The sequence below is a fragment of the Rattus norvegicus genome, chromosome 15 (assembly GCF_021556685.1).
Source record: "Rattus norvegicus strain SHRSP/BbbUtx chromosome 15, alternate assembly SHRSP_T2T, whole genome shotgun sequence".
Classification (NCBI taxonomy): domain Eukaryota; kingdom Metazoa; phylum Chordata; class Mammalia; order Rodentia; family Muridae; genus Rattus; species Rattus norvegicus.
Window position 1 is genome coordinate 486,857 of NC_141548.1, and position 25,085 is coordinate 511,941.

General features: G+C 45.2%; 1 protein-coding gene across 21 annotated transcripts in view; it reads left to right on the forward strand.

The window, feature by feature from the left end:
- The window catches only part of Kcnma1 (potassium calcium-activated channel subfamily M alpha 1), a 705,305-nt gene that overhangs the window by 180,391 nt on the left and 499,829 nt on the right, over positions 1-25,085 (forward strand). For all 21 annotated transcript variants that reach the window (XM_087586686.1, XM_087586674.1, XM_087586678.1 and 18 more), the window contains exon 2: positions 15,054-15,215. In XM_087586686.1, coding sequence (XP_087442812.1) covers positions 15,054-15,215 — 162 coding nt within the window. The remainder of the gene's footprint in view (positions 1-15,053; positions 15,216-25,085) is intronic.

The window sequence follows — 25,085 nt, forward strand, 5'->3', positions numbered from 1 at the left end:
CTAGAAGGAACAGAAGTATTTTGATCCCATAGAAATGAAAATCAAGTTGTCTCTCCCCTAATTGTTAATTGTTAAATTTTATAATAACACCAGAATCTCCTATTTGGCTGCTGTGCTAGGAACCCAGATTCAGTTTGAGTGAGGACCCAGGGTCTTAGGTAGCTGAACTTTCTGACCCCAGCTGGGGCCTGGCTTGGCTGAAGTTTGGGTGGCTTAGAGCAGTAGCTGCCTGCCTTCCATATGCCTGATCACTGACTGGGCCATCTTTCTGTTGCATCATGCCCCGTTGTCCTGCTCGGCTTTAGTTTCTCAAATGGAAATGAAAGGAGGTCAGATGGGCAAACTGTTAACAGCTTTCTGAACTCTCTCCAGACCCCATCCAAATTCAGCAAATGAAAAAGGCAGACAAATGCTCAGCTGGGAAGTTCTGTAGGCACATTTTTGACTAGATCCTAAATCACAGTGGGAATTTGCCCGAGATGGGATGACTCCTTTTGTAAACAAGGGCATTCATCTTGTTGTGATGGACATGTCTGGTGAAGCATGTGCCTCTCAGAGGCCCTATGTCATCTGACTGTGCCTGGAGTAGGATTTGTGTTGAACAATACAGTTGAAAAGGAGTGACAGTTAAGAAAACAGCCACAGGTTTTGCTGGGAGTCCTGGAGGCTGGCCTGAATTAGCTAGGTGTTCACTGCCAGGGGGCTGGGCTTGCCTCTCCAATGTCTACTGAGTGGGCATTCTAAGTTCATCAATGCATGATTCTTCATCATTTTGCTACAATACATCTTGGAGATATCTATATATCTATATCTATATCTATATCTACATCTACATCTACATCTACATCTATCTTTGGGTAAGAGTGAGTGCTGCACAAACATGAAGTCCTGCATTTGAATTCCTGGCACGCATGTTAAAAACATGGCCCAGGTGTGTGTGCTTGTAACCCCAGTGCTAGTGAATAGAGATAGGTATAGCCAGGGAGCTTCCTTGGCCAGCCCATCCCACTAGAAAAATGTGATGTACGCTTCTGTGGGAAACCGTGCCTTAAAAATATATGGTAGGAAGTGATTAGAGGAAGACATTGTGTCTCTCTTCATGTTGGGGAATCCTCATAGTCACGTGTACATGCTACAAGCATACATGTGTGCATGTGCATTTGTGTGCACAGACATTCTTCTCTCAAAGAGCTTCCAGAATTGAAACATTAAAACATGAGGCATAAAAAGAAAACAAGCTCTTTTAGTCCTGTCCAGTATTGAGAGCTCAGAGAAGGTTGGGGCACTGAAGGAAAGGTGGAAGAAGAGAGAGGGAGCTGTAGAGAGATGGATCTGGGTGGAGGACTCCATTGGGTCCCTGGGATTTGATCAGGGAGGACAAAGATGGGGGGAAAATGGAGAGAGGGTATCCCAGGAGAGGAACGACATACACAAAGGTTTGGAAGCCAGCTGGACCAGGTCCAGTCAAGTCATTTGAGACAGAGCAGTTCAGCATGGAGTTTGAGAGGGCACAGCCAGAATGGGGCTAGAGGACATGCAGACTGGATCTCAAGTACTTCTGGTTCTGAGCTTTGGACAGGGCAGGCTTGGCAATATTTTGAGATTCCAAACATTATGAGTAAAGAGTAAAGACAAGAACAAAGGAAGTTCTACTTAGTTGTTCTCTCAGCATACTGCAAGGAGCTTGCTGTGCTCCAGGGATGCAGCTCAGGTCCCTAAGGATGTAGCTTGGACGGACTAGTGAAAGACCCTAGCTAACCCTCATGGAGTGTTTGCATCATGGTGATTGCCAGAGAATGAACAGTGTGAAGAAGGTATTAGCAGGAACTGCAAGGATAAGAGCAAGTGGCAAAGAAGTGGAAGGCTCCATGTCACTTTGAACACTGGGTATTGACTTCCATAGTTTATGGGTTAGTATTTTCTTCTCTGTATTCTTCCCCTATGTAAAGGAGTTCCTTCTTGTGTTCACCATGCTTGCTGTGAGATGATGAATACTTTACCACTTTACCACTGGTGCCTCTCAAAGATAGCATGGAACCACAGGGACAACTGCAGTGTTTACAGAGAGGAAGTTTTAGCTCTGCATATTTCCTGTGGTATTTACATCCAGGGTACACGATACTGGAAACTGAGGACCCTGTAGAGTGGTACTAAGCTCTGGGAACCATATGATTTCTTCCCTCTGACCTGTGGGCAAGGATCACCAAACATTCAAACTCTGATGCTCAAGAGTGTGTTCACGAGATTCGGACATTTTTTGGTCATGACAGGTGACAGACACAGCCTGAACTCCATATGTTCGACTGTGACTTGTGGGTACCTTCATTTTCCCATCTGTAGAATGAGGGTCTGGACTATGTATGTGATGTCTAGACTTTTCCTGAGAGAGTCAATTAAACTTTAAAACACAGAGAGAATTTTCCAAGGCTGCCAGCTTCTTATTTTGACAAGCAAAGGCCTAACAAAGAAACTGTCAAATGCCAACTCCACCATCATTGTCATTTCCTTCAAAGGGCAAGTTAATACCCAACTAAGAAGTGATGGCACGGTGTCAGAGAAAAGGACAGCTCTTCCCTGGAGAGAGTGTCAGCTGTCTTTCACTGGCCCTCTACGTGTAGTTATGTTGGCCTCTCCATTCCAGACAGCATCCTGGACAGTGTGTCACTGTGTTTCATGCTGCTTCTATAGAACCATCACACCCAAGAGCCAACCTACGAACCCTTTTGCTATGCAGCATGAGGTTCCTGGAGAATCCGATGACCTTCATCCCAGTGCTGGCCCTGGGATCACTTCCTTCTCTCCTTTCCTCACTCTTGACACTCTCCCTGGCCCTCTCTGTGACTGTTCTCTGGAGGCTGGGTGACCAATCATCTAAGAGCTAAGAGAACATTGGCTGTGAAGAGGCTGTGGCCTCTCTGACCCACTGAACAGATCCATTTAATACCTGTAAGACCCCCTGTTCCTCAGGGCCTTCAGCTGTTCCCTCTATTATTTAGTTATCTCTGTGACAGAATACCTGCCAAAATCAACTTAAGGAAGGAGAGGTTTGTTCTGGATCACAGGTCGAAGGCACAACCCATCGGACAGGTCCAGTACAGCACCAAGTATAGTAAACAGGTAGTCATGTTACATAGGTAGCAAGGAAGCTATTCTGATGCTTAGCTCACATTCTTCTGTTTGCACAATGTAGGGCTCCAGACCAGGGAATGCTGTTGCTGACCCTGCAGTAGGTCTTCCCAGCTCACTTAGCCTAATTTAGATAATTCCTTGAACATGGGTATAGAGATGTTCTCACTAGTATTTCTAGATCCTGTCAAGTTGATAAATACCAAGTCCCACCCACATTCACACCCATGTTTTCACAATTGTCTTTTCCTTCCCTTATACTTGAATAAAAAAAAAAGTTGAATTTGACATGGGCATGAAGATCCCTGATTTCTTTCCTAAGCACACGGCACTGAGATTTCTTGTGGATCCCGGTAGTTTGTACTCTTTTTCATCTCAACGAGATTTTGCTTCTGTTTTGGAGAACTGGACAGAGATCAGATTTGTTACATGGAATATGATAGATCCTAACCTCTTGGTGGGCAGAGCATGGCCAAGCTCATACAAGTGCATTGCCTGGCACTGAGAGAGTGCCAGATCCTGTCCACAGACTTCTCATCCTCTTACTCCTATAATCATTAATGATGACCCTCACAGGGACCACCGGAGGAAATATTGGGCCTGGTTTACCATCAAGGAAACCAAGGCTAGGATAATTTGAGATGGCTTGATTGAGATGGTTGCCTAGTTCAGTAAGGTGGAGCCAGGGTCCAGGCATTTTATGATTCTGACATGGCCTGGCTGTCTCACACCTCTTTCAACCATTTTTTAATCCTTGGGGATTCTGTATCAGTTTCTTATGAGTACCTTATTTTTCAAGTCTGCATCTCCTATGGTGTTCAGCTCCTCGTTCCTAAAGACTGCAAATGTACCAAGGTCCCTGGTAGCACACTCTGAACAGCACTGTGACTCTGAGAGTCATTTTAATCTTTTTCAGAAAAGAAAACAAATTTGTAGGGTTACATGGCATCCTTGAGACAGGGAAAGTGCCCATAAAATGAAAATTATAAGGAAAAGGGATTTGTGGGAAATGAGCTTCTGGCAGCTTTGTAAGGCTATTGGGCTACATAGAGACTGCTTAGCACCTCAACTACTCATCTTTAATATAGGAAGAGCAGTGTTTCACTGTGGTGTTGGTAATTATTAGCAGCATTAACAGAGATAACACAAAGCATTTGAACAATTGTCTCCATTACTAATTCACCTGAACCTCTGGCCTTGACTCAGACCTGCCTGCTGTAATCAAACACGTGAGCTGGTCTTCCAACTGGGCATTTCTGATGGTTCTTTTTCTAGCCAATTTAGAGCTATTATATCTGGTTGGTGCCCATGGGATTGCCCTACAGATTGACAGTTCTGTGTCTGCCTCCTTGCAGGTCAGCTAACTGCCTTAGACTTGCCCAAGGATACCCTGACACAGGAATCATAGAAGAAATATCTGTTAATCCATCCCAAATTTCCAAGGTCCCAACAGTGAACTCTAGACTTACACTGTTATTATTAAAGGACTCAGTCATCATAATTCTGCAAAGATACATGTATTCACCATTGAGGGATGACTTATTAATTGGAAGTAGTAGAGTAGTAGTATAATCTAATTTAGGTCCCATACTATGTTGGTTTTTAGATGCTGTCTAGCAAAAGACAGTCAGTGGTATTAACAACCAGCCTCTTGGAAAGAACACCCCTCTGATTCTTGGTACATTGTGTCTATATGGGCATCATGGGATAGAAAAAAAAAACCTGGCCTCTAAACTTAGGCTAGATCAGATTTAAAGATCAGTTTGGCTACTCATGAGAATTGTCTCTCACGCTTATCTAAAACAAGCAAGTAGAGAACTTGGCCTGTTATTGAACTTTCTGAAGGCTAGCTGTCTCTTTGCTCTTTTGTACTAGGAGTGGCTTATTGAGCACTCTGAGAAGAACAGGATGGATAGCCCCCCTCTTCATGACCCCAGTGAGGGAAATGACATGTAGTGGCAGAGCTGAGCCAGGAACAAGCACAGTATAATCCAAGATACAAGGTCAAGGTAGTTCAGAGCCAGACAAGACCCTTGGGGAGGGTTTACACAGCTTCTTCAATTCTGAGACATGAGAATGTGAGGCCCAGAGCTTTTGTTAAAGGTCACTTGACCTTTCTCTACCTTTTTCCCACCACAAAGACTTCTGAAGTGCAATTGTTCAAACAGGTGATTTGGAGAAAGAAAGTCTAGTATATCTAGATAGCAATGGCTGAAAATGCCTGAAGCATGTGAGCTGTGGCTGAGATAACTGGTATACCCTAGTGTCATTCTAACTCCAGAACAGCAGGCTTTATTTGAGCCTACTTTTAAGTTTCTGTGTACAAACTGTAGACAAGATGCCCATCCCTGGATCTATAGTCCAATAGTTTGCAAGAACACCAGCTGGTCATTTGGGATGGCCTCATACAATGTCCCAAGGATCAATGGGGATAGGTTTCTCTGCAGCTGTTTTGAGGAACTTTCTAAGCAGCCAGGGAGAGGAGGCATAGCTGGGCTTCCCCAGGGCAGAAACAAATTTTGCTTTCCTCCTCACTAGCTCTGGCTGGGACCTGAGGGCTCCTCTGCCCTAGTTCTTTCCTGGAGTCTCAAGTGGCTGCCTCCTCTCAGCCGTCCATTCATAGAACTCTGGCCATGAACACCCCAGCTGGCGGCACCCACATTATGCTTTACTTGCTTGAGCTGCTTTTGGTAATCTGCCTAATGCCCTAATATGCAGGATTACTGGTACCTGGGGAAATGCCCATGTTCTGCTGTCCTCCCACCCAGGATGTGTGAGAAGCTGTGGTGGGCTTTTCTCTTCTGTCTCTGGCAGTAGGGTAGGCAGGAAAGAGGACAGTTCTTTCACCTGTAGGTCTGGGAGACCCTAGGGAAACAGGACCAGAATGATGGTTTGTATGGAGGCATGAAAGTATCTCCTCCCCTTGGGGAATATTTTGAGTCGTGATATTTCAGAGTTTTCAGCCAAATTAAGCTGCAGAATGTCATGGTCATTCTTGTGAAATAAAGCTGAAATGGGTATATAGACATTACAGACTCCCCCTTCCCTTAAAGTCATAACCACTTATGTGTAGATGGCATAGAACTTTGATGGGAGGGGCAAGTGTTCAAAGATGCTTTGAGCTGATTGCCACAGGGTGTGGACCTTCCTCCCCTGTCCTCCCAGTATGGTCCTCTGTGTTCCCCCATGAAACTGGGTCTCCTAGGATACATAACTATGTATGTGTTTAACTCACTACTCCTTGTTTCCCAGGTGAAGTATCTGTTCAGAGAAACCACTAAGGCTAACACTGAGATACGGACTTCCCAAGGACAGGTCCAGTTTCACCACCTGTTACTATTTCTGGCTCCTTGTGCTGTATGTCCAGCTGAGGGCATCTGTGTGCAGGTGCCTGGTTCAGCTTGACAGATGAGGAGGGGGCCAGAGGAAGGCATGGGGTATGGCTGGGGAGGAGTTTAAGCAGATGGAACAATAAAACTCAGAGGGGAGCCTGTCTGTGCAGGCTCAAGGAAAACAGCTTATTATGTAAACTTGGAAAATGGGAAAACACAGTGGGGCCGTGAGGCCCAGGAGATGAAATTTTCTTGGTACTGCCTTCTACAAAGGCTCTCTGGAGTTGATCATCTGCTCTATCCCTTGGTCCCAAGGCCCTAGAGACTCCAGCATAGGTTTCCCAGGATGGGAGATGCATTTAGTCCCTTGGATAGTCCAGAGGGCAAAGAAAAAGTGATTTTCTTTCAGATCACAACCTTAGGGTATACAGGACTCAGCCAGGGAGAGAAAGGCCTACCATACAGAAGCCCTGATAAGAGAGCAGCTGAGCCTCTGAGGATATGAAGGGCAAGGGATAAAGTCAGATCTTCTCCTGCATGGTGAATCTCAGCTCTCCCAGCCTGCCAGCTACCCATGTTCATCTCCACTTTGAAACCCAACTCCTTGAAGTAGGATTTATGGTTCTGGAGTGGTTCTTGGAGGACAAAGGACAGTGTTTTTCTGACCTTGATTTAACCAACTTCCCAAGGTCTAAAGACCTTGAACAAGCTTCCCGGCGGTACATGCAGTACCAGAAGTGGCTGCAGTGTACACTGGAATGATGACAGACCGTTCCCAGACCCTAGCACTGCCCCTCATGCCCACATTCATTCCTTCCTATCACCCTCCCCCATCCCTGAGATGGCAGGACAGAATGGTGTACCCTCTTTTAGCTGTCAGACAGTGGGGTTTAACTTCAACAGTGCCTTCTCCAGTCAGCTGCTTGGACCTGTATCTGGTAAATGAGGACATTAACGCCTACCTCACAGGACTGTTGTGATCATAATGGCAGCCAGTGTCATTGTCATTACTGTGCTTTTTACTAATATTAGCCAGATCCAGTACCTGCCAAGAACTGTCTTTCATTTACTGCAGCTTTCTTCCCCACCCCTCCCCCTTTCCTCTTCCTCTTAGGTTCTCCCTTTCCTTCCTTCCCCTTATCCCACCCCTCCTCCTTCCTTCTCCTTCATTTTATTCTCTTTCCTTCCTCTCTTTCCCTTTCCCCTTCTTCATTCCCTTTTCTACTCTTCTCTCTCTTCCTTTCTTTTCACCTCTTCTCTTTCTCCTTTTTCCCTCCTGCCTTTTTCCTTCCCTCTTCCCTTTCTTTGCTTCTCTTCATAGGACCCCCATCCTCCTTGCCCTCTCTGTCCTCCTTCCTGGCCCTCCTCTTTTTTCCCCCACTCCATTAAAATGGATTTGTACTTACTGGAGCCTGCAGTGTTTAAGTTGTAAAACTGACGTGGTATCCCCTGTGAAGCTTCACTGCAGTGACGAAAGTACATAGGCTTCCATTTGGACATGAAAATCTTACCTAGAGAGGGATGGTATGTCCAATAGGGTGGTTAGGAAAGGGTCAGGTATCATATGAATGTCTTAGTCAACACCCAGGAGACCAGTGTGAGGATACTGGGGCTGAGGGAGCTACCAATGCTAACAGCCTCTGTATAGCAGTGGACAGTTCTGGCAGCACAGGGAATCCAATGCAGCTGCAGTGGGAGGAGTGAGTTTCAGGCCTTCTGGTGACAGATAGGAGTGGGTAGGACAGTGTGAGGACTGAAGCGTCTTCAGAGAAGAAAGGAGAACTTTCAGAAGGGTGTTGGGCACAGTGACAAAGTGATCTGATTACCTTTTTAAAAAACTGTATTCTCCTTTCCAGATGGCCATTGCCTAGTCTTGAGGCTATAGCTGGTCTTTGATACTTTGTGGGTTCTTCTTTTTCCCACCCTTTAAGCCCCTCCCGGTTTAATACCCAACACCAGATAGGAGATAAAGATAGGAGAGTTTTGTTTCTTTTTTGACTACGGCTGCTAACAAACCACATTCAACCACCTTCAACGACTAACAACTACACCCACCCTGCCTCTCAGGGACCCTAACATTTATTATATACCTTCTGAAAAGTTCCCAGAATTCCAAAAGTGAAACCCTGATGTATAATTGAACCCATTCCAGGATAGCAGCTCCTGGTATGGTCCTCTTCAGTCACTTGAACTTGCTGGTTCCCCATCTCTGTGTACCTGCTTATGGTGTGACCTTGGATTCTGGTTGTGTCAACATGTGTGCAGGTCCTGATTGGGGGTCGGGGGGAGCCTGACCAGGCAAGGACAGGAGAGGTGTGATAGTTGCTCATACCCTACCAGGAATCTTTGCTAGTACAAGGTTTCTGACTGTACTCATTGCAACATCCTGGTGATAAGAAGAGAAAGGGCTCCTACTTTACACCTTGAAGCAGGGTAGAGTGCTACATTTCAGCTTTGTGCTTTGTAAGGCTGCTGGTTTTGGAGTGCATCTTGTCCCTGAGAGCAGCCCTGTAACTGAAGGCAAGGGTGCCTTACCTGCCCCTTTCTTTACAAAACTATATTTGGGGAAGTGCTCTTCTTTATGTGACCAGGGCCTCCTCAAGAATCACTGGGTAGGACAGGTTGGGATTCAGCATTGACAGAAGAAACATTTATAGAAAAGATTATGGGGACATGAAATGATTTGCCTAAAGCTACCCAGAACAACTGACCTTGGACTACAGTGCCTAGTTTCTCAGAGCTCTTTCTCCTAATTCACAGACCTGAGGTACACTGTGTCTAGTTCAGGAAGTCTGACAGAGAGAGACTCATCAGATATGAGGGTTGGGAGCTGGAGAGAGGGAATCCTAGACTTGAATCTAGCTTTTACTCACATGTATCAAGCCAGTGTGGTCTTCACTTCCAGGAAACCCAACCCCTCTTCGAACGGTGTGTGACTTCTCCCACAGGTCCCATACCCTATGACAAAGCTTCAGCCTTGAGTAGCATGGGGAACATCTACAATCAGTGACTATATCTGAAGCAGTCCTCTTGCTGTAGAAACATAAGAGCTAATAGAGCCAGTTAGAGGGGCTGCACCTCAACTGGAGCATTGTTTGGCTGGCCTGGTTTGGGGGCCATGTGAATTCTTTCATGGCCCTTTGTCTCTAGTCTGTATAGCAAGGGAGAGCAGTAATATCCTAAGACACCACCAACCTGTTCTGTCCTAGCATTTCTTTAACACACACACACACACACACACACACACACACACACACACACACACAAATAGATTTCACCATGATGTTTTCATGTATGTATTTGTATATATACTTGATCCCCTTCCCCCTGGCCCCCCTCCTCCCCTCAGGCTGTTCTACTTTTATGTCATATTTAAGTATGCATATTCAGATCTAGACTCCATTCATTAGAGAAAATCTGGTATTTGCCTTTCTGAGTCTGGCTTATTCTGCTTAACATTCTGAGGTCTCTTAAGTTATATTGCTGTTTGGTAGATATTCCCAAATCTCCCAACAGATGGACTGTATGCTGGTCACCAGTGACTGGGATCCAATCAGGCCATTAGCCACAGGTGACATAAAAGACATGGGCCCACCTGTCTCCATGCTGGTGGGAAGTCATTGTAAGAGCAATACATTGTAAGAGCAAAATGGAGGGAGGGTAAAAAAAAATCCAATAGAGTGTGTGCCGGAGGGGACTGAAACCATTCTGCTCTTTGGTGTCTCTCAGCTTTCCATGCCTCCAGTCTGGCTTAGAGACTTTCTCTAACCTCAGACTGCAGTACAAAGGCTAGATGCAAGCCCAACACACAGCTCTGCCTGGCAGGGCCAGGGATAGATAGGACTAAGGGGCCTCTGAAACAAAGTGGAGTGACTCTTTACTGGGACTCCTCCCAAAGTGGACACTGGTCTCGGGGGATGGGGGAGCTGTGCACAGACTCAGTACTCAGGGTGGGAGCTTTGCAAGCACTACTGCCCCACTCCCACATGTTTCTGTCTCCTTCCCAAAGCATCTTCTCGTCTGTTTGCATGTCTGGAGGTTGGTCCTCCTGAAGCTGGGGCAGTGTAGTCCAAAGTCTGCAGAGTGCATCTCCCTTGGTAAGGGAGAGGCTAAGACAGTGATGTCCTGGCTGACAACAAGGCCACCCTCTCTTGGTAGCGGTAGAATCCTCTTCAGGGAAGTTTGAGGGAACTGGGTGGGTGCTTTGCTATTCAGGACAAGGGTATCTCCCTTCTGATGCAGTCTGCCATGGAAGATAAGAGGAGGAACAAAGTCCTAGGACCCAGAAACTGCCTCACTGTAACCCTGTCTCTCCTTGGAAGAAAGAGGTTTTTCTCATGGAGCTGAGGGCAAGGATGCATCTAAGGCAGCACTTGGTTTAGCCTGTCTAGTGTGGGGATTCCTCCCTAGCCATACTGGGTGGGTAGTGTTCCACAGTCTTGCTAAATCCTGCAGAAGTTTTCTGTTCTATTGTCCCTTTTGGAGCCTCATTGTAGACCAGTGGCCTTTCCAGAGCCCAGTGGTCTTGAGAAGCTGTGACAATTGGGGTTTCACTGAACACTGCTTGAACTGCTGTTCTTTTCATACCTTCCCAGAGATGGGGGTGCTTCTCTCCACTCTGCATAGAGGAGGCAGATGCTCAAAGTTAATGTGACTGAAGCGAGTAGAGTGTAGCCCAGTCCTTATGAGCTCTCTGCTCATAGCCTTAGCCTTCAGACTCTCTGCTGTCCCAGGTGACATCTGCTGCCAGTTACTGACTCTGTAAAGTGGTCTATAAAATGTCACGTATGTGCTTAAGAAAGATGAATGCACAGAAAAATTTTACATCCTAGTTGTTGAAATCCAGTTCTGACTTCATAAATGGGGACTATCATTGCCCTAATAAACTGTATCTACCCTAACCCTCTCATCTCCTGCGTGTCATCAGCAGGGTCACTCAACCCTCCAGGTCCTTTCCTCTGGTATGTGGAATTATAACATTAGTAGAGTGGTGTGGGACTTTGTCTTCTCAGTACAGAATACCCCAGCTAACCTGGCAGGCTGGCACAGGGCTTACTGTAGCTCCCTGCTTCTGTGGCCCCTCCCCCAGTCCTGCCTCCCACGTGTGGTTAATTAAGCTCACAACATCTAGTGTAAGCAAATAATAACAAGGGCATTATCTCCTGTTAGTTTGTGTGTTTCCTTGCCTATCATAAAGCAATTAAAATAATGAATGCCTTGTAAAACAATAGGTAAAGAGGGTTGGTGAAATAGCACGCTATGCGCTGTATACCTCTTGTGCTGTGAATTATAGATGCATTAAAACCATGGTGGCTGCAGGAGACTCCCTGCCTCTGGGCCTTTTTCATGCTGTAAAGTGTCTGTCCTTTGAGATACCAGGCTCAAGCAGCAGGAAATTGGCCCTCCAGGTGGCAGCCAGCGACCAGTTGGCTGGTGTTCTGGGTAGCTGTTGGCAGTATGCTTGCCTAACACACACAGAAAGTCCCACACCTGATTTCTAGTACTGCACAAAGTGGAAGTGGTGGTGTGTACCTTTATAGCACTCAGCACTCAGCAGGTAGAGGGAGAGGAGATTAGAAGTTCAAGGTCATCTTTATCTCTGTAGTTAGTATGAGGCACTTGAGGCTCCCTGAGACCCTGTCTCAAAAACAACCAAGCAGAAACAAATGTTAAGACCTTTTGGGTTGGAAGCACATCTTTCCCTTAGCCCTCATCATTCAATGGGCTGTTCTGAAAGTAACAGGTGATTCTGACTGAAGAGCATTCTAGGAAAGTGCTGGAGTTAAGGTCCACGAACAAGGCCTGATGGTTCTCTAAGTTGACCTCAGGAGTGAATATCAGATAAAACTGCCGTTTCTGGAGTAGGTCTGGCACTCTGAGTAGCTGAACGCACTTTGCACTTTTGATTTTGGTACTAGCTCAAGCCTGAGAATCACTGCACTCCAGTGCCAATGTCAGATGTGAGGTGGAAGTGGGTCATTCTAAGATTTGGGACTTGGTATCTATCTATCTATCTATCTATCTATCTATCTATCTATCTATCTATCTATCTATCTAATCTATCTATCTATCATCTAATTGTCTGTCTATTATCTATCTATCTATCTATCTATCTGTCATCTAATTGTCTGTCTATTACCTATCTATCTATCTATCTATCTATCTATCTATCTATCATCTAATTGTCTGCCTATTATCTATCTATCTATCTATCTATCTATCTATCTATCATCTATCCATCCATCCATACTGGTCACTATTTAGTTCTGGGGAGCAGGCAATATCCTCCCACCTGCAGTACCAATCTCACAGGGCAATCCCAGAAGTGACAAGAGGGCTAGGTTTGTTTGAATATGTACCTTGTTTACCATGGCTGCCAAAGATCCCATTTCCCCAGTCCTCCTGGAGAACCATCCCTTGAGTCTCAGCACCAGGACATGAATTAACAGACCACTGAGACTAGCCTAGGAGGCTTGAGCAGCAGAAGTCACACAAATCAGCAGGTGGCTCAAGGCCTCCTTATCCCCAGGCTCCCACTGGGGTTGTTCGAGCTCCCACAGTTTAAAACTTTGGAGATTAAAATACCACCCTGCAGCTCCAACTTCTCAGTCCAGAGCCAGGGTCAGCCAGCAGGAGAGAAGCAGGAGTCAGGAATATCCCCAAGCCCAGCAACTCATCCAGCACCCTCTCCCCACTTCCCTGGTCTCACTGCGCCCATCATTCTCCTCACAGAAGGTTTCCACCTCTGCCTTTGGCTCCCCCTCCTCAGTCCCCCTTTGCTCCAAAGCACAATGATCCCCAGTGTTTTTCCTTTTGGTGTTTTTCTCTTTGAAAATGAATACCAGGATTTTAAGTGATGAGTATAATTTACTGACATCTTTTCCCATCTCCATCTGCATTAATGATCTCAGTGGGTGTTTGAGTATGGGTCTAGTTAAAATTTGATTTTAGAATGATGAGTCTTCTGTGCATGCATTTTTGGACATATTTGTAGAGATATTTGTTTATCTGAAATCTAAATCTGACTGAAAATCCTATATTTTACGTTGTATCCCCAAACCTAGGGCTCTGGAGGTGACAAAGAACAGATACTCAGAAGTCTTTGTAGCCATCCAAGTTTAGATTGCTTGGGTTTGTTGTTGTTACTTTTGTTTTGGTTCTGTGGTCCATGCTGGCTTTTAACTTGTGGATGATCCTCTTACTTCAGCCTCCTGAGATTATAGGTGTGGGCCACCATGCCCAATTTCCTTCATATTTACTATGCTAGCTATGCGCTTAAGACTGTGTTAGGCATGTGGCCTGACAGCAGTGTTGGAGCAGGGGGTCATAAATGAAATAAATTAGTGAATTGTGGAGGATAGATAGAGGATTCAAGAGCTATGGGGAACAGTGAAACAAAAAGCGGCACTGGAAGAAGAGAGTTGATGTTTTTCAGAGGGCAGTGGTTGAGAAGCTGACTGCCTGGGTGAAAAACGTAAGGGAACAGAGGCAGAAGCAAGCCTTGAGCATGGAAGGATGCCAGCATCCTGGGCTCTGCACAGCGTGTGCAAAGGTGTACCAGCTGGATATCTGAGGGCTCCATACTTTAAGCATACTTCAATTCTGGAAGGGGAAACTTATTACCTCTTGAAACTCAAAGACCTGGGCTTTAACAGCTGGATGCAGGCATTCAGATGATGACATTAATATTCCACATATCTTTCCTCCATGTTGTCTTCCTTTTAGGGAAGGGTCACTTTTCCTCTCTGTTCCAGCATGTGGACCACACTTAAGACTTACTGGCTTGACAGAGGGCATCTGACTATCCCCAGCCCAAGCGCCAAGGCATAGAATGAATGATCTAGCCATCTACATTATTGGTAGAATCATTGAGGGGCCATCCTTAGTCCCTTTGGAACAGTATAGATGGTGAGGAAAAGGTGGGGGATTAGTAAAGGGAGAAGGGTTGGCACTATGAAGGCAGAGTGACTTGTGAAGAGACTTTGTGGGGACTGTGATCCTTGTCTCTGTAGCCAGAGATAGGCATGTTACTTTTTCCTTTAAAGTGGTTAGAAAATAATGCAGGCTTTTATCTGTTATCTCAAGGGCATTCTAAATGGAAATTCACAGAAGAATTCTCTGGGCATCACAGTATGCACGTGGAGATCAGAGGACCATCTTGGGTGTCAGTCTTTTCTGTTCACCTTGTTTGAGACAGAACCTCTCTTTGCTGGTCTCTGTTGTGTGTCCTACCAGGCTAGTTGACCTGTGAGCTTTTGGGGATCTGGAGATCCTGTCTTGGATTTCCATCTTCCTGTATTGTTGAAGTTACAGATGTACTCTACCTTGCCTGGATTTTCCTAGGTTTGGAGGATATAGTCTCATGTTCTCATAGATGCATGGAAAGTGCTTTGCCCATTAAGGAATCTTCACAGCTTGGTTTAAAAGAAAATAAATAAAATAAACTCCTTAGCGATCTCTCATCCCCAACCCCTGTATCTTCATACCCCATTCTATCATCCGGGAAACCCTTTGTGTTCTGATTGTTTGTGGGTGAGCATCTTATTTAAATCCAGTTGATTCCTATGTCTTAACTCTGATTCTCTCTCTTGCCAGGAGGCCCAGAAGATAAACAATGGCTCCAGCCAGGCAGATGGTACTCTCAAGCCAGTGGATGAAAAAGAGGAGGTGGTGGCAGCCGAGGTCGGCTGGATGACATCTGTGAAGGACTGGGCAGGGGTGATGATATCTGCCCAGACACTGACTGGCAGAGTCCTGGTGAGTCCCTGACCCCTCTTATATGTATCTGCAAAGGGGGTTGCTTGTGAGAGGTGATAATGCTCTGAGTTTTCTCCAGGTCAAGTGGGGTGAGTGGCCAGTGCTCCATTGAGCTCTCAGATCAGCCGGCACTCTTTATACATATCCAAGCCTATGGTTTGGGGCTGTCTACAGAAAGTAGGCCAGCATTGTACACTCACAACCTGCTTGTGGGTTACACCGAACTTTCTGGGTCAGTAAAACAGGTGTACACATGTGGACACAGAACCACTCATGTACATACTAGGCTTGTATGATCTCAGGATAAAGGGTAGGGTATAGCAACATAAACCAGAACCATGTCCAAAGTTTGTCAGTCCAGGACCCAGGACTCTATCTATCTTTACTTATACCACCTCTGCGGGGGGGGGGGAATTTATGTATTTGTTTAGGCAAAAACTCGTGTGTGTGTTAGTCTGTACAAATCATTGCTGTCCTCTACTGATCTTGAAGATCTTGCTTGGGTACCTTGTCCTATTCTGTACTGTGTGAGCTAGCTCCTGAAGTACTCCTAAGGAGACTATGAACAGCTTCTGGTGTGCATGTGTGTATGTATTGGGGGCAGGATATAGTGTGTATATGATGCCTGTGTATGGGGATACAATGTGCATTGCAGGGTGTGTGTGTGTGTGTGTGTGTGTGTGTGTGTGTGTGTGTGTGCTGTACTCTTGTATTTCTTAGGTGCCCTGTTTCTGGCTCTGTCACCTAGGCCCTTCACAGTCAGGGCTCACACAGGCACATCTTTCCTCTCTTATCTGTTTATAGAGAGCTTGGCTTTACCAGTTGACCTTGTGAGCCCCTGGTTTGGGTTAAGAGTTGTGACTGAGGCAGGCTTGTCAGGGGCAAAGGGCTACTGGAGTTATCAGTGTTTTAGTGCAAAGAATAGGGAAGAAATGGGCAGGTGGGGACTGTCACTTATCCCTGCCAGATCTATCCTAGGTGACTTCCTTTCCTATTGCAGCCCTGACTGGTGTCTTTCTTGGATCTGGTCTGGGTCAGGAGTTTCCTGATGATGCGTCCAGGTGATTTCTCTCTGTGACTTCAGTATATGTTTTGTGTGGGTCACCTTTCTTGGGCTTGAGGTAGGGGTTCAGTCAAGAGACAATTGGCTGGTAGGTAGAATAAGCAGGGACCTCATCAGTTCCTAGATCAAAGATCAAGCTGAGACCTGGGGTAGTATGCATAGTCCCCCAGAAACTGCTTCTTCAGAGAGGAGGTGAATGCAAATGAGGAGAGTCTCACTCTTCCCTCACTGCTGGAAGGACTGGGAAAGATACTCCAGACCCTCCCTGAGGAACCCAAGGGACAAGCCAAATAACCTGGTGGGAGAACAAGAACTTTCTTTGAGTTTAGGCCAAAAAGTCACATTGACTTTTTAGCTGAAGGTTGACTTTAAAAGAGGGGAGGTGGAAGTTGGCACTTCTGAGGACAGAGAAACTAGCAAGGTCAGTTGCTACAAGGGGAAAGACAGGAGGACAGTTAGGTCCTTTGTGATCTAAGAGAGGATTTGATGAAGATGTGCATGTGGCTTGCTGCTGGATGTGGTAGTGGGGGTGTTGTCATCAACTCCACCATCTAATTCTGTAGGCGGGTTTCTGTTGCTCTTCCACACAGAGATCTGAATAGACTTTGCCCTGGAGACAACTGAGGTTGGGTTCTGGGTCTGTATATGCTTGTGCAACAGTGGCGAGGCCATGCCTTCCACATATACAGTGGCTGCTCTGTAGAATCATGCAGATGATTCGTGATAGCCATACTTTGAATTTTGAGTGAGCAAGTTTAAGAATAAAAGCCAAAGTAAAAGGCAAAATATCGTGCTGTGGATAGATGTCAAAGTGTCATCAAACTGATATACAAAACATCCCATGACAGACATGGACTGGGGAAATTGAGACAGTCAGTTGGAATTCCCAAAATGAATGCCCCTCCCCCCACCATGGCTGAGTTTCTGGTGGCTGATGTTCCAGTTTCTCCTTCTCTTATTATGGGATGGGCAGTAGTAATATCCATTACCACTACTAGTACTCTATTATTGCTAATGTGACATCTATTATTATGCTCAGCCTGTTTTACCCTCCCCGTCACAGAGACTGTGGGGGTAGTCCATCACAGTAAAAGGGCCTTGGAGGGCTCTCTGAGATGAACCTTCTTGGGTCTGAAATGGGAGCAGTCCCATTTCAGAGTCAGCTTCTCAGTGAGCTCATACAGGACATGATAGTTTACCAGTGTAATATACATCACAGAGGCTATGGCAGACACGGGGTGGCAGGATAGGGAATGATGTCATATTTGCACCTGTCCGAGGCCATCACAGCCAGTGCCAGTGTGTTCATCAGAACCATCTAAGGGTTCCCAAGATCCAGCTCTGTGCCAAACATTTTGCCTGATGAAATGGGAAATAGATACTGACATTAGTGGTAGAGTTCTTGCTTAGCATGCATCAGGCCCTGGGTTCAATAATGAGTACCAAAAGAGAGAGAGAGAGAGAGAGAGAGAGAGAGAGAGAGAGAGAGAGAGAGGCAGGCTAAATGTGATATGCATCCCAGGACTTCAGAAGCTGAGGCAGGAGAATCACAAGTACAAAGAAGGCCTATGCTACATATCAATATCCTGCTTTAGAAACAAACAACAAAAATCCCGACCAGAGGGAGGAAGGGGCTTCTTGATTGGACAGCTAGGAAGAGTGTCTAAGACAGAAAAATTGCTCACTGTTTAGTTTCCCCTTTCAAAAGTAGATGATCATCTTAAAATCCAAGGAAAGCAAGTTATATGAACAGCACATGCTACATCATTGAACTCTGGAGATTGATCCAGTGAGGCCAAAGGCCAAGAAGGCCAAGGCATTGAGTTCAAAGAAGGCCTGGACATTTGCCTGAAGACAGCTTGTCTGGCCTGAGAATACCAAGCTAATGCATTTGGGCAGAGTTCTTAGGACAAGGAGATTTTGACAGTGGGGTGCTGTGTTTGTCTGTCCCGTAGCCACTTGGGCAGTGGTGGCTACTCAGAGGGAGAGCTCCTGAGACAACTTAGGGTAGTGATCTGCTACCTTAGTGATAGCACACTAAGGCAAGACAAGGCTTGAAGCGTAGGCATTGTCACAAGATCAGGTAGGTAGATAAAATATGATATTGTACAATTGGGGAGCATAGGGCCAAGCACTCCCCAAACACATCAATGCTGCTAATGTACCATCAATTGCTTTATGGAGAGTATCTTGTGAGCCCTGCAGGCACTGCCTCAGCCCTGTTCCTTGACATCAGTTGAAAAGGCATGGGGCGTGTCGGTGTATTCAGACACATATTCTATACAGCTGCTGGGTTGCAGGGTATTCTAGTTTCATTCCTGTTGCCATGATAAAATACCCAGACAAAAAGACACTTAGAGGAGAAGGGGTTTCTATCAGCGCATAATTCCAGGTTACAGTCCACACCGTGGGAAAGTTGAGGTGGCAGGAACTTCAGGAGGGTTTAAGACTAGAGAGAACAAATGCATCATACTCACTCAGTTAGGCTTCTCCCTTTAGACATTTTGGGAACCCCTGCCTAGGGAATAGTGCTTCCCACACTGGGCAGGTCTTCCCACATCATTTAATTTAATGAAGACAGTTCCCCAGAGACATGTCTATAGGCCGACCCACAGCAGACAATCCCTCATCAAGTTTCTTCCCAAGTGATTCAGTGTTGTGGCAAGTTGACAATTACAGCTAACCGTCACACAGGGGCTCATGACAAGGAAGTAAGTTAATCTTACCAAAGAATCCATCTCTCCTTCACAACTGTGAGAAAAATCAAGGCTCAGGGAGGGATTTTGCTTGGAAAACAGAAAGCAAATCAACTGTTAGTGGTAGAGCCAGCTGTGTAGCTACATGGATTTCAGGTGCTCAGTTTAGTGTTCCTTCTGGATCATGACTGCCTAGGTAAGGACAATGCCATTTCTAAGTCACTATTCAATATTGCCCTGAATATGACAATCTAATATTACTGTTCTAGACTCAGCCAGGTCTGAGGCCCTCAGTCTTGATCCTCTTAACCCTCACAGGTAGAAACAGGTTCATCCCAATCCTTTTTGCCTAGGACTGTCCAGAGTGTCAACTGATCTCTCATCTCCTTGAAGAAAGTCCTGCCAGGGTTCTGGATCCCCTTGACGTGATGGATCCCTACAACACAGAGCGATGTCTCAGAAGTTTTGGAGGAAAATGCAGAGCCTGGCTTTGTACAGAACACAGATCTTACCAGCACACAGGACAAAGCCGCCCTCCATGTTCTGATCCCAAGGCTGTGTTTGTTTTGGGCTGTCCAGATGTTTATCCCTGTAATAGTGGGACCAAACCAGTACTACACACTGGCTTTTCACTTTCCTTTTTCAGTTTTTAATGTTTTTCTTGATGCATGCCTAGGAGCTTGGCCTCCACATCTGAGTCCCTTTTTACCTGCCTGATTATTATAGGTGAGACTATTAAGGCTGGAATATGGAATATGGTCTAGCTGGGGAAGGATTGGCTAAGTAGCCTAGATTATCTGTAAACAACTGAGCTCACTGGCCAAGTACCACATTCATTTGATGAATGATAATTTCTTCACAGCTCTGGCTGTGTACTTTATACAGGCACAAAACAGTTAGCAAACACAAACAAAACCAAATGTGAGTTACTTGTACTGTTGGACTTAATGATACTTGTACAGTTCAATCCCAGGAATGACAGGTGGTTGGCAATACTCAGCTGGGCCTCAGCACCAAAGTGGTCAGTTCTTTGACTCCAAAGTTTCAGATCTCAGTCTCTCTCCTTAGGACCAAGCTTCCTAGACAAAATCCTGAGAGGCCAGAGGGGCATAGCTCTCTTCTGAAACACAGGTCTGAGCCTTAGGACACCAAAGTAATGGCATGCAGACAAGGTTATCTCTTCCTTTGTTTCATTTTTTAAATTAAAGAATATTTTATTTAAAAGTTTTAATTGAAAACAACAAGGTGTGTGTATGGGTGTGTGATATGCTTGTGAATATGTAGGCTTCTGTATCTGTGCAGATGGATATAAAGACCAGAGCAAAACACCCCGGTGCCTTCCTCCACATTGTATTGCCTTGAGAAGGGGACTCTCTCTGACCTGAGAACTGACCATCTTGGCTAGGCTGGCTTGACCATGGAGCTCCTGTGATATGCCTGTATCTGCTCCCACTCAGCTATGCTATGGAGCCATGCCTGGCTTTCTACCAAGGTATGCTAGGGATTAGAACTCGGTAATGCATACTAGCTCTTAACCTTTCAGCTATCTCCCTAGCCTCCAAATTAATGACTGTGAAAGTAAAATTAGGTGTGTCTGTCTGCAGGCCCATCATCAATGTATTCAATCAATCACCTATCCAACATATTGGAGCAAAATTGCAACTCATTGAATGTGTGTGTCCTCTTTTTCTTTCCCTTTTCTCGTAGTTCCTAATGAACTTAGTGGAACAGTTATTTCCATCACATTTACACCGTGTTAAGTATTACAAGTAATCTAGGGATAGTTTCAAGCCTATGGGAGGATATGCGTAGGCTTTCTGCAAGTACTACACCATTTATATAAGGTGTACAGCATTGAATTCGATGCCCACAGGGAATCTTGGAAGCAATCTCCCACAGATGCTGATGGACAATCGTAGAACAGTACATGCTTATTTTAGAATTCTGGAACATGTTGGATTGCTGAGAAGTTCCAGTTTAGGATATGGAGTTGGCCTACACTCAGTGAGACTTCAATATGAAGGAAGATGTCTTTAGGATTCTTCCCAAATGCTTGGGCGTTGCTGAGGACTGCATTGCCTACAGTCTACCTTATTTACTTCAGGCACACACTCCTGGAGGAATTAAATAAGCTACTTTTACTAAAAATTATGGATTTGTCAGCTAACACCATGATTATTCTAAATTGGGAAAGGGGTAATATCTCTTTGGTGACTGCTGTGCGCCAAGGTTGACTGGACCACATGAACATAGAGAAGCCCGAGTTTGAATTCTATGTTGGCTCACTCCCCCCACTTTTCTCTGTTTCTATTTTCTTTCCTTCTTGGTCTTGAGTTCCTCACTTTCATAATTGGCATACATATTTGCTGTTAGGTGTTTTGTACACTTTTTGGTGCCAGATTAAACCCTTGTAATGCTGAAGTGATATCTTAAGATAGGGGGCATGAAACACATGGCCTTGCTTTTGCTTGTTAGACTCAAAAACCTAAAATCAATATAGATATTTTATTTCAAGGTTGACAAATGTTCCTGTTGTGAACATGCTAGGCTTTGTGAACTATGCAGACTCCATGTTAACTGCTTCATCTGCCATTTTGATTTGAAAGCAGCCACAAACACCCACACTGCACGTGTATTCCAATAAAGCTTTATTGACAGTAGCAGGTGATGGGCCCATGTGCTTTCTTTCAAAAGCAGCAGTTTATCCCCTTACTTTATAAAGGAATCAAAAGGTAGGAATATTCTTATAGAATACAAGTAATAGTAGTGGAAAATCCATTTACAAGGAAGAAAGATGTAGATATACTCATATATATACACACACATGCACACACACACAAAAACATATAAACACTTAGAACCTTCCACAATCTCCACAGAAATTTCATTTCTAAATGGTTACATTAATTTCCATTGATCTCAGAGGAACCATCTCTCTAAGAAATCTAACACTAGCCACAAGACAGGGTCTGAGCTGTGACTGCATTGCCTGGACCTCCTGTCAAACCTATGACTGATGCCGCGTTTTATGATTCTCTTAAAAGACTGATTTCCCCAACACAATAACTGCCTCCTTGGGCAAAGATAAGCCCTTAGCTTCATTCATTTTAGTTTATTTCCCTGCTTGCATACACTGCTGCACTTGAACATTACTCCAGGAAGCATGCAAATATAATTCCACCAACTGAAAACATTTGCTATTCGCTCCCACGTCTAGGGGCGGCTTTATCAATGTATGGAGAAACAAAATGCCAGTCTCACCCTTTATCATTCTCAATAGGTCATATGGGTGGCATTTGACACATTATGTACCCAGTCTGGGCCATTTTATTTTTATCTTCAGGGGCTCGAGAGACAATACATGCTCAGCTTGCCTTTCAAGCAGAAGTCACCCCGTTGGGTTATTGGAGTGAAGTAGCTGTGCTGTGCTTGCTGAACTGTTTGAACATGGTACTCGATCGGTGAACCCAAAGATGGGTGCACAGGGGCACAAGGAATCTGTTGTGTGACGTGTGTTACTGTCCTTCATTACTTACCATTGGGGTGGGGGGAGGGCTGCTGATGCCGGCCATGCTTCTTGTGTGTATCCTCTCCTTTGTCAGTGGAGCTTGGTGGCAGATTTGCACACAGTATACATGTCCATTTTCTCCTCCCTTCCCCACATCGATCCTTTATCCTTTCATATTTTTGGCAAAGCTACATAAAATTGTCACAGCATCAACTGTTACTTTATAGGGCAGAAAGAATAGGGGTGTTTTGGGGTTGCATTATGGGTAGTGATGTGTTACTGCTTCTTTTCTGTCCTGTTGAAAGCCAACAGGTTTTATTGGCATGAACACCCTTAAGGGGGGAGGGCTTTGGGTCAAATGACCCCCTTAGTAATTCACTGCTAGCACTTAAATTATACCTATTTTATCCTGTGTTTGTACGTTGGTATCAGTCAAGAAATCAGAGATGATATATTGCATTTTTATATGATTAAGTAACTGTTTTGACATTGATGGAAGAGGCACCAAAGTTATGGCACTTGTTACTTGTGACCTAGTACCATTTATTCGGATGGAAGATTACGTCACAGGAGCGGTTGCACTGAGCAGGCTCCCACCATAGGGAGCGAGCTGCCTGTTGCTGGAGATGTTCACAGTTGTCTTCTGACGTAACTACCAACAATTGGCCAAGCCGAATCCTCATTGCTTTAATTAAGTGGAATTGAGTGCAAGAGATGCTTTGGGATTAAAAACGATTCTCTGGGAACTTGAACAGACTTCATTTCCTATCTGATCTGGGAGATTGCCCATGCATATCAGCCTATAGATGCCCGCAGAGGCATTTGGAGCAGAATAAAATGATTCCATTTCCTCATAAACTTCTAGCCCATTTTTTTATTTTTTAAATTGAAAAGCTATATCCATTCACTTATAATATCCTGGGGGCAGGGCATGCCACACATTAAAGTCAGAAGAAACCTTTAGAGTTAGCTTTCTACTTTCTGTTACCATTTAGGTCCCTGGGATTGATCATGGGTGGTCAGACTTGGTGGCAAGCCCGTTTACCTATGGAACCGTTTCACTGGCCCCAGCAGCTTCTGTTCTTATCTCCCTGCTGGGCCCTTCTCCCATGTCACAGGGGTGACACTGCTGAAACTACCCAACCACATGGTTATAGCACATGGGCCAGAGTGGCTCACTGCTCAGTTTGTATGGCTTAGGAGCAAAAGTTAGTTTTTCACATTTTCAAATTGCTTTAGAAAAATCTAAAAGGTATTTTGCAACAGGTAAAAAGTATACAAAATTCAAGTTCCATTGTCCTCAAAATTTAATTCTTATAAAGCCATGCAAGTTCATTTACCTCATGTCTGTGGCTGCTTTTGTAACACAATCCTGTGAAGACGTGAGAAACATCCACGGAGTCCCAAACACTCACCAGACTAAAACCAGTTACTGTTTGACCGCATGGTGAAAAAGTTTGTCGCCCCCTTCGAAACTGGTGAAATTCTTTCCAAAGAATTTGCCCAGTGCACAAGGTAATAGACAGGATATAACATTTCTGCAGTCTCTGAACAATGTGCCTATATTACTCCTGTAAGCTCAAGTCAGTCTTAAGTAGAGTAGGAAGAGATGGGGGTGAGTGGTCCCAGGCTGCTAGCAAGTTCGTTGTTTGTTCTTTTAGTAGGTTCAGCCTAGGGCCTGGACACAGTCTGTTTCTGAGATCACCATAGCGAAGTCACCCCTTGCACCTTCTCACATGACCACCCTCCTGCAGTCTGCTACCTGAGGCCCTTCACCAGACCTCCACAGTACCGTCCTTCCCTCTCCCTGACTCCTTATGTGAGGGCTCTCCTGATGCAGGTCTGTAGGGCAGGCACCTCAGCCTGCACTGGCTGCTGGCATGAAAACTAGCACTCAGTGTACCCAGCTATCCAGTGTGCCCTGTAAAAAGCCCAGCTGCTAATTTTACTAGCCAGCAGGTTGGCTCCTCTGGTCTCCCCAGAGCATATGGGAAAAAGAAGGACAGACTTAGAAATCAGACAGTTCTGGAGAAAGGAAGATCCTTATGACCTGAGAGTTTCATGCTGGCCCCCCAGACATTGTTCTGGTACAGTAACTCCTCTACTTTTGGACATCCAAGAGAATGGTGGCTGGGTAGGAGTAGTACTTACTTGTCTTTAACTCAACCACTTGCCTGTCCAGCTCTCTGGAACTAGTCCCCACGTGTTTATTGTTACCATACATTCTAACGGAATGTTGCTTCCCACCCTACTTAGCCTCTGTTGGGTTGCAAGCTAGGCGTTCTGCCCTTCAAGTAGGAATCTGACTGGTGTCTGTCCACTTTTCAGCTTCTCTACTCACTTGCCAGAGCATACCAGGAGGTGATACGGAACACTTTGTAACAACAAATATTCTGTATTCCTGGCAAGGAGCTGCTGTAGTGTGGTCCTTGGAATACAGAGGGCCTCTGTGTGGATTGTGGCTGAAGCTGCAACCAGACTGCTATCCCTGTCTAGCCTCTCCTCAGGGCTTTCATTCTGGGCCAGTAGCTTCATCTTTTGAAGCCACAATTTCCTCATCTTGCTGGTGGGGAGAATGTCAGACTCTGGGTCTTCCTGTTGTG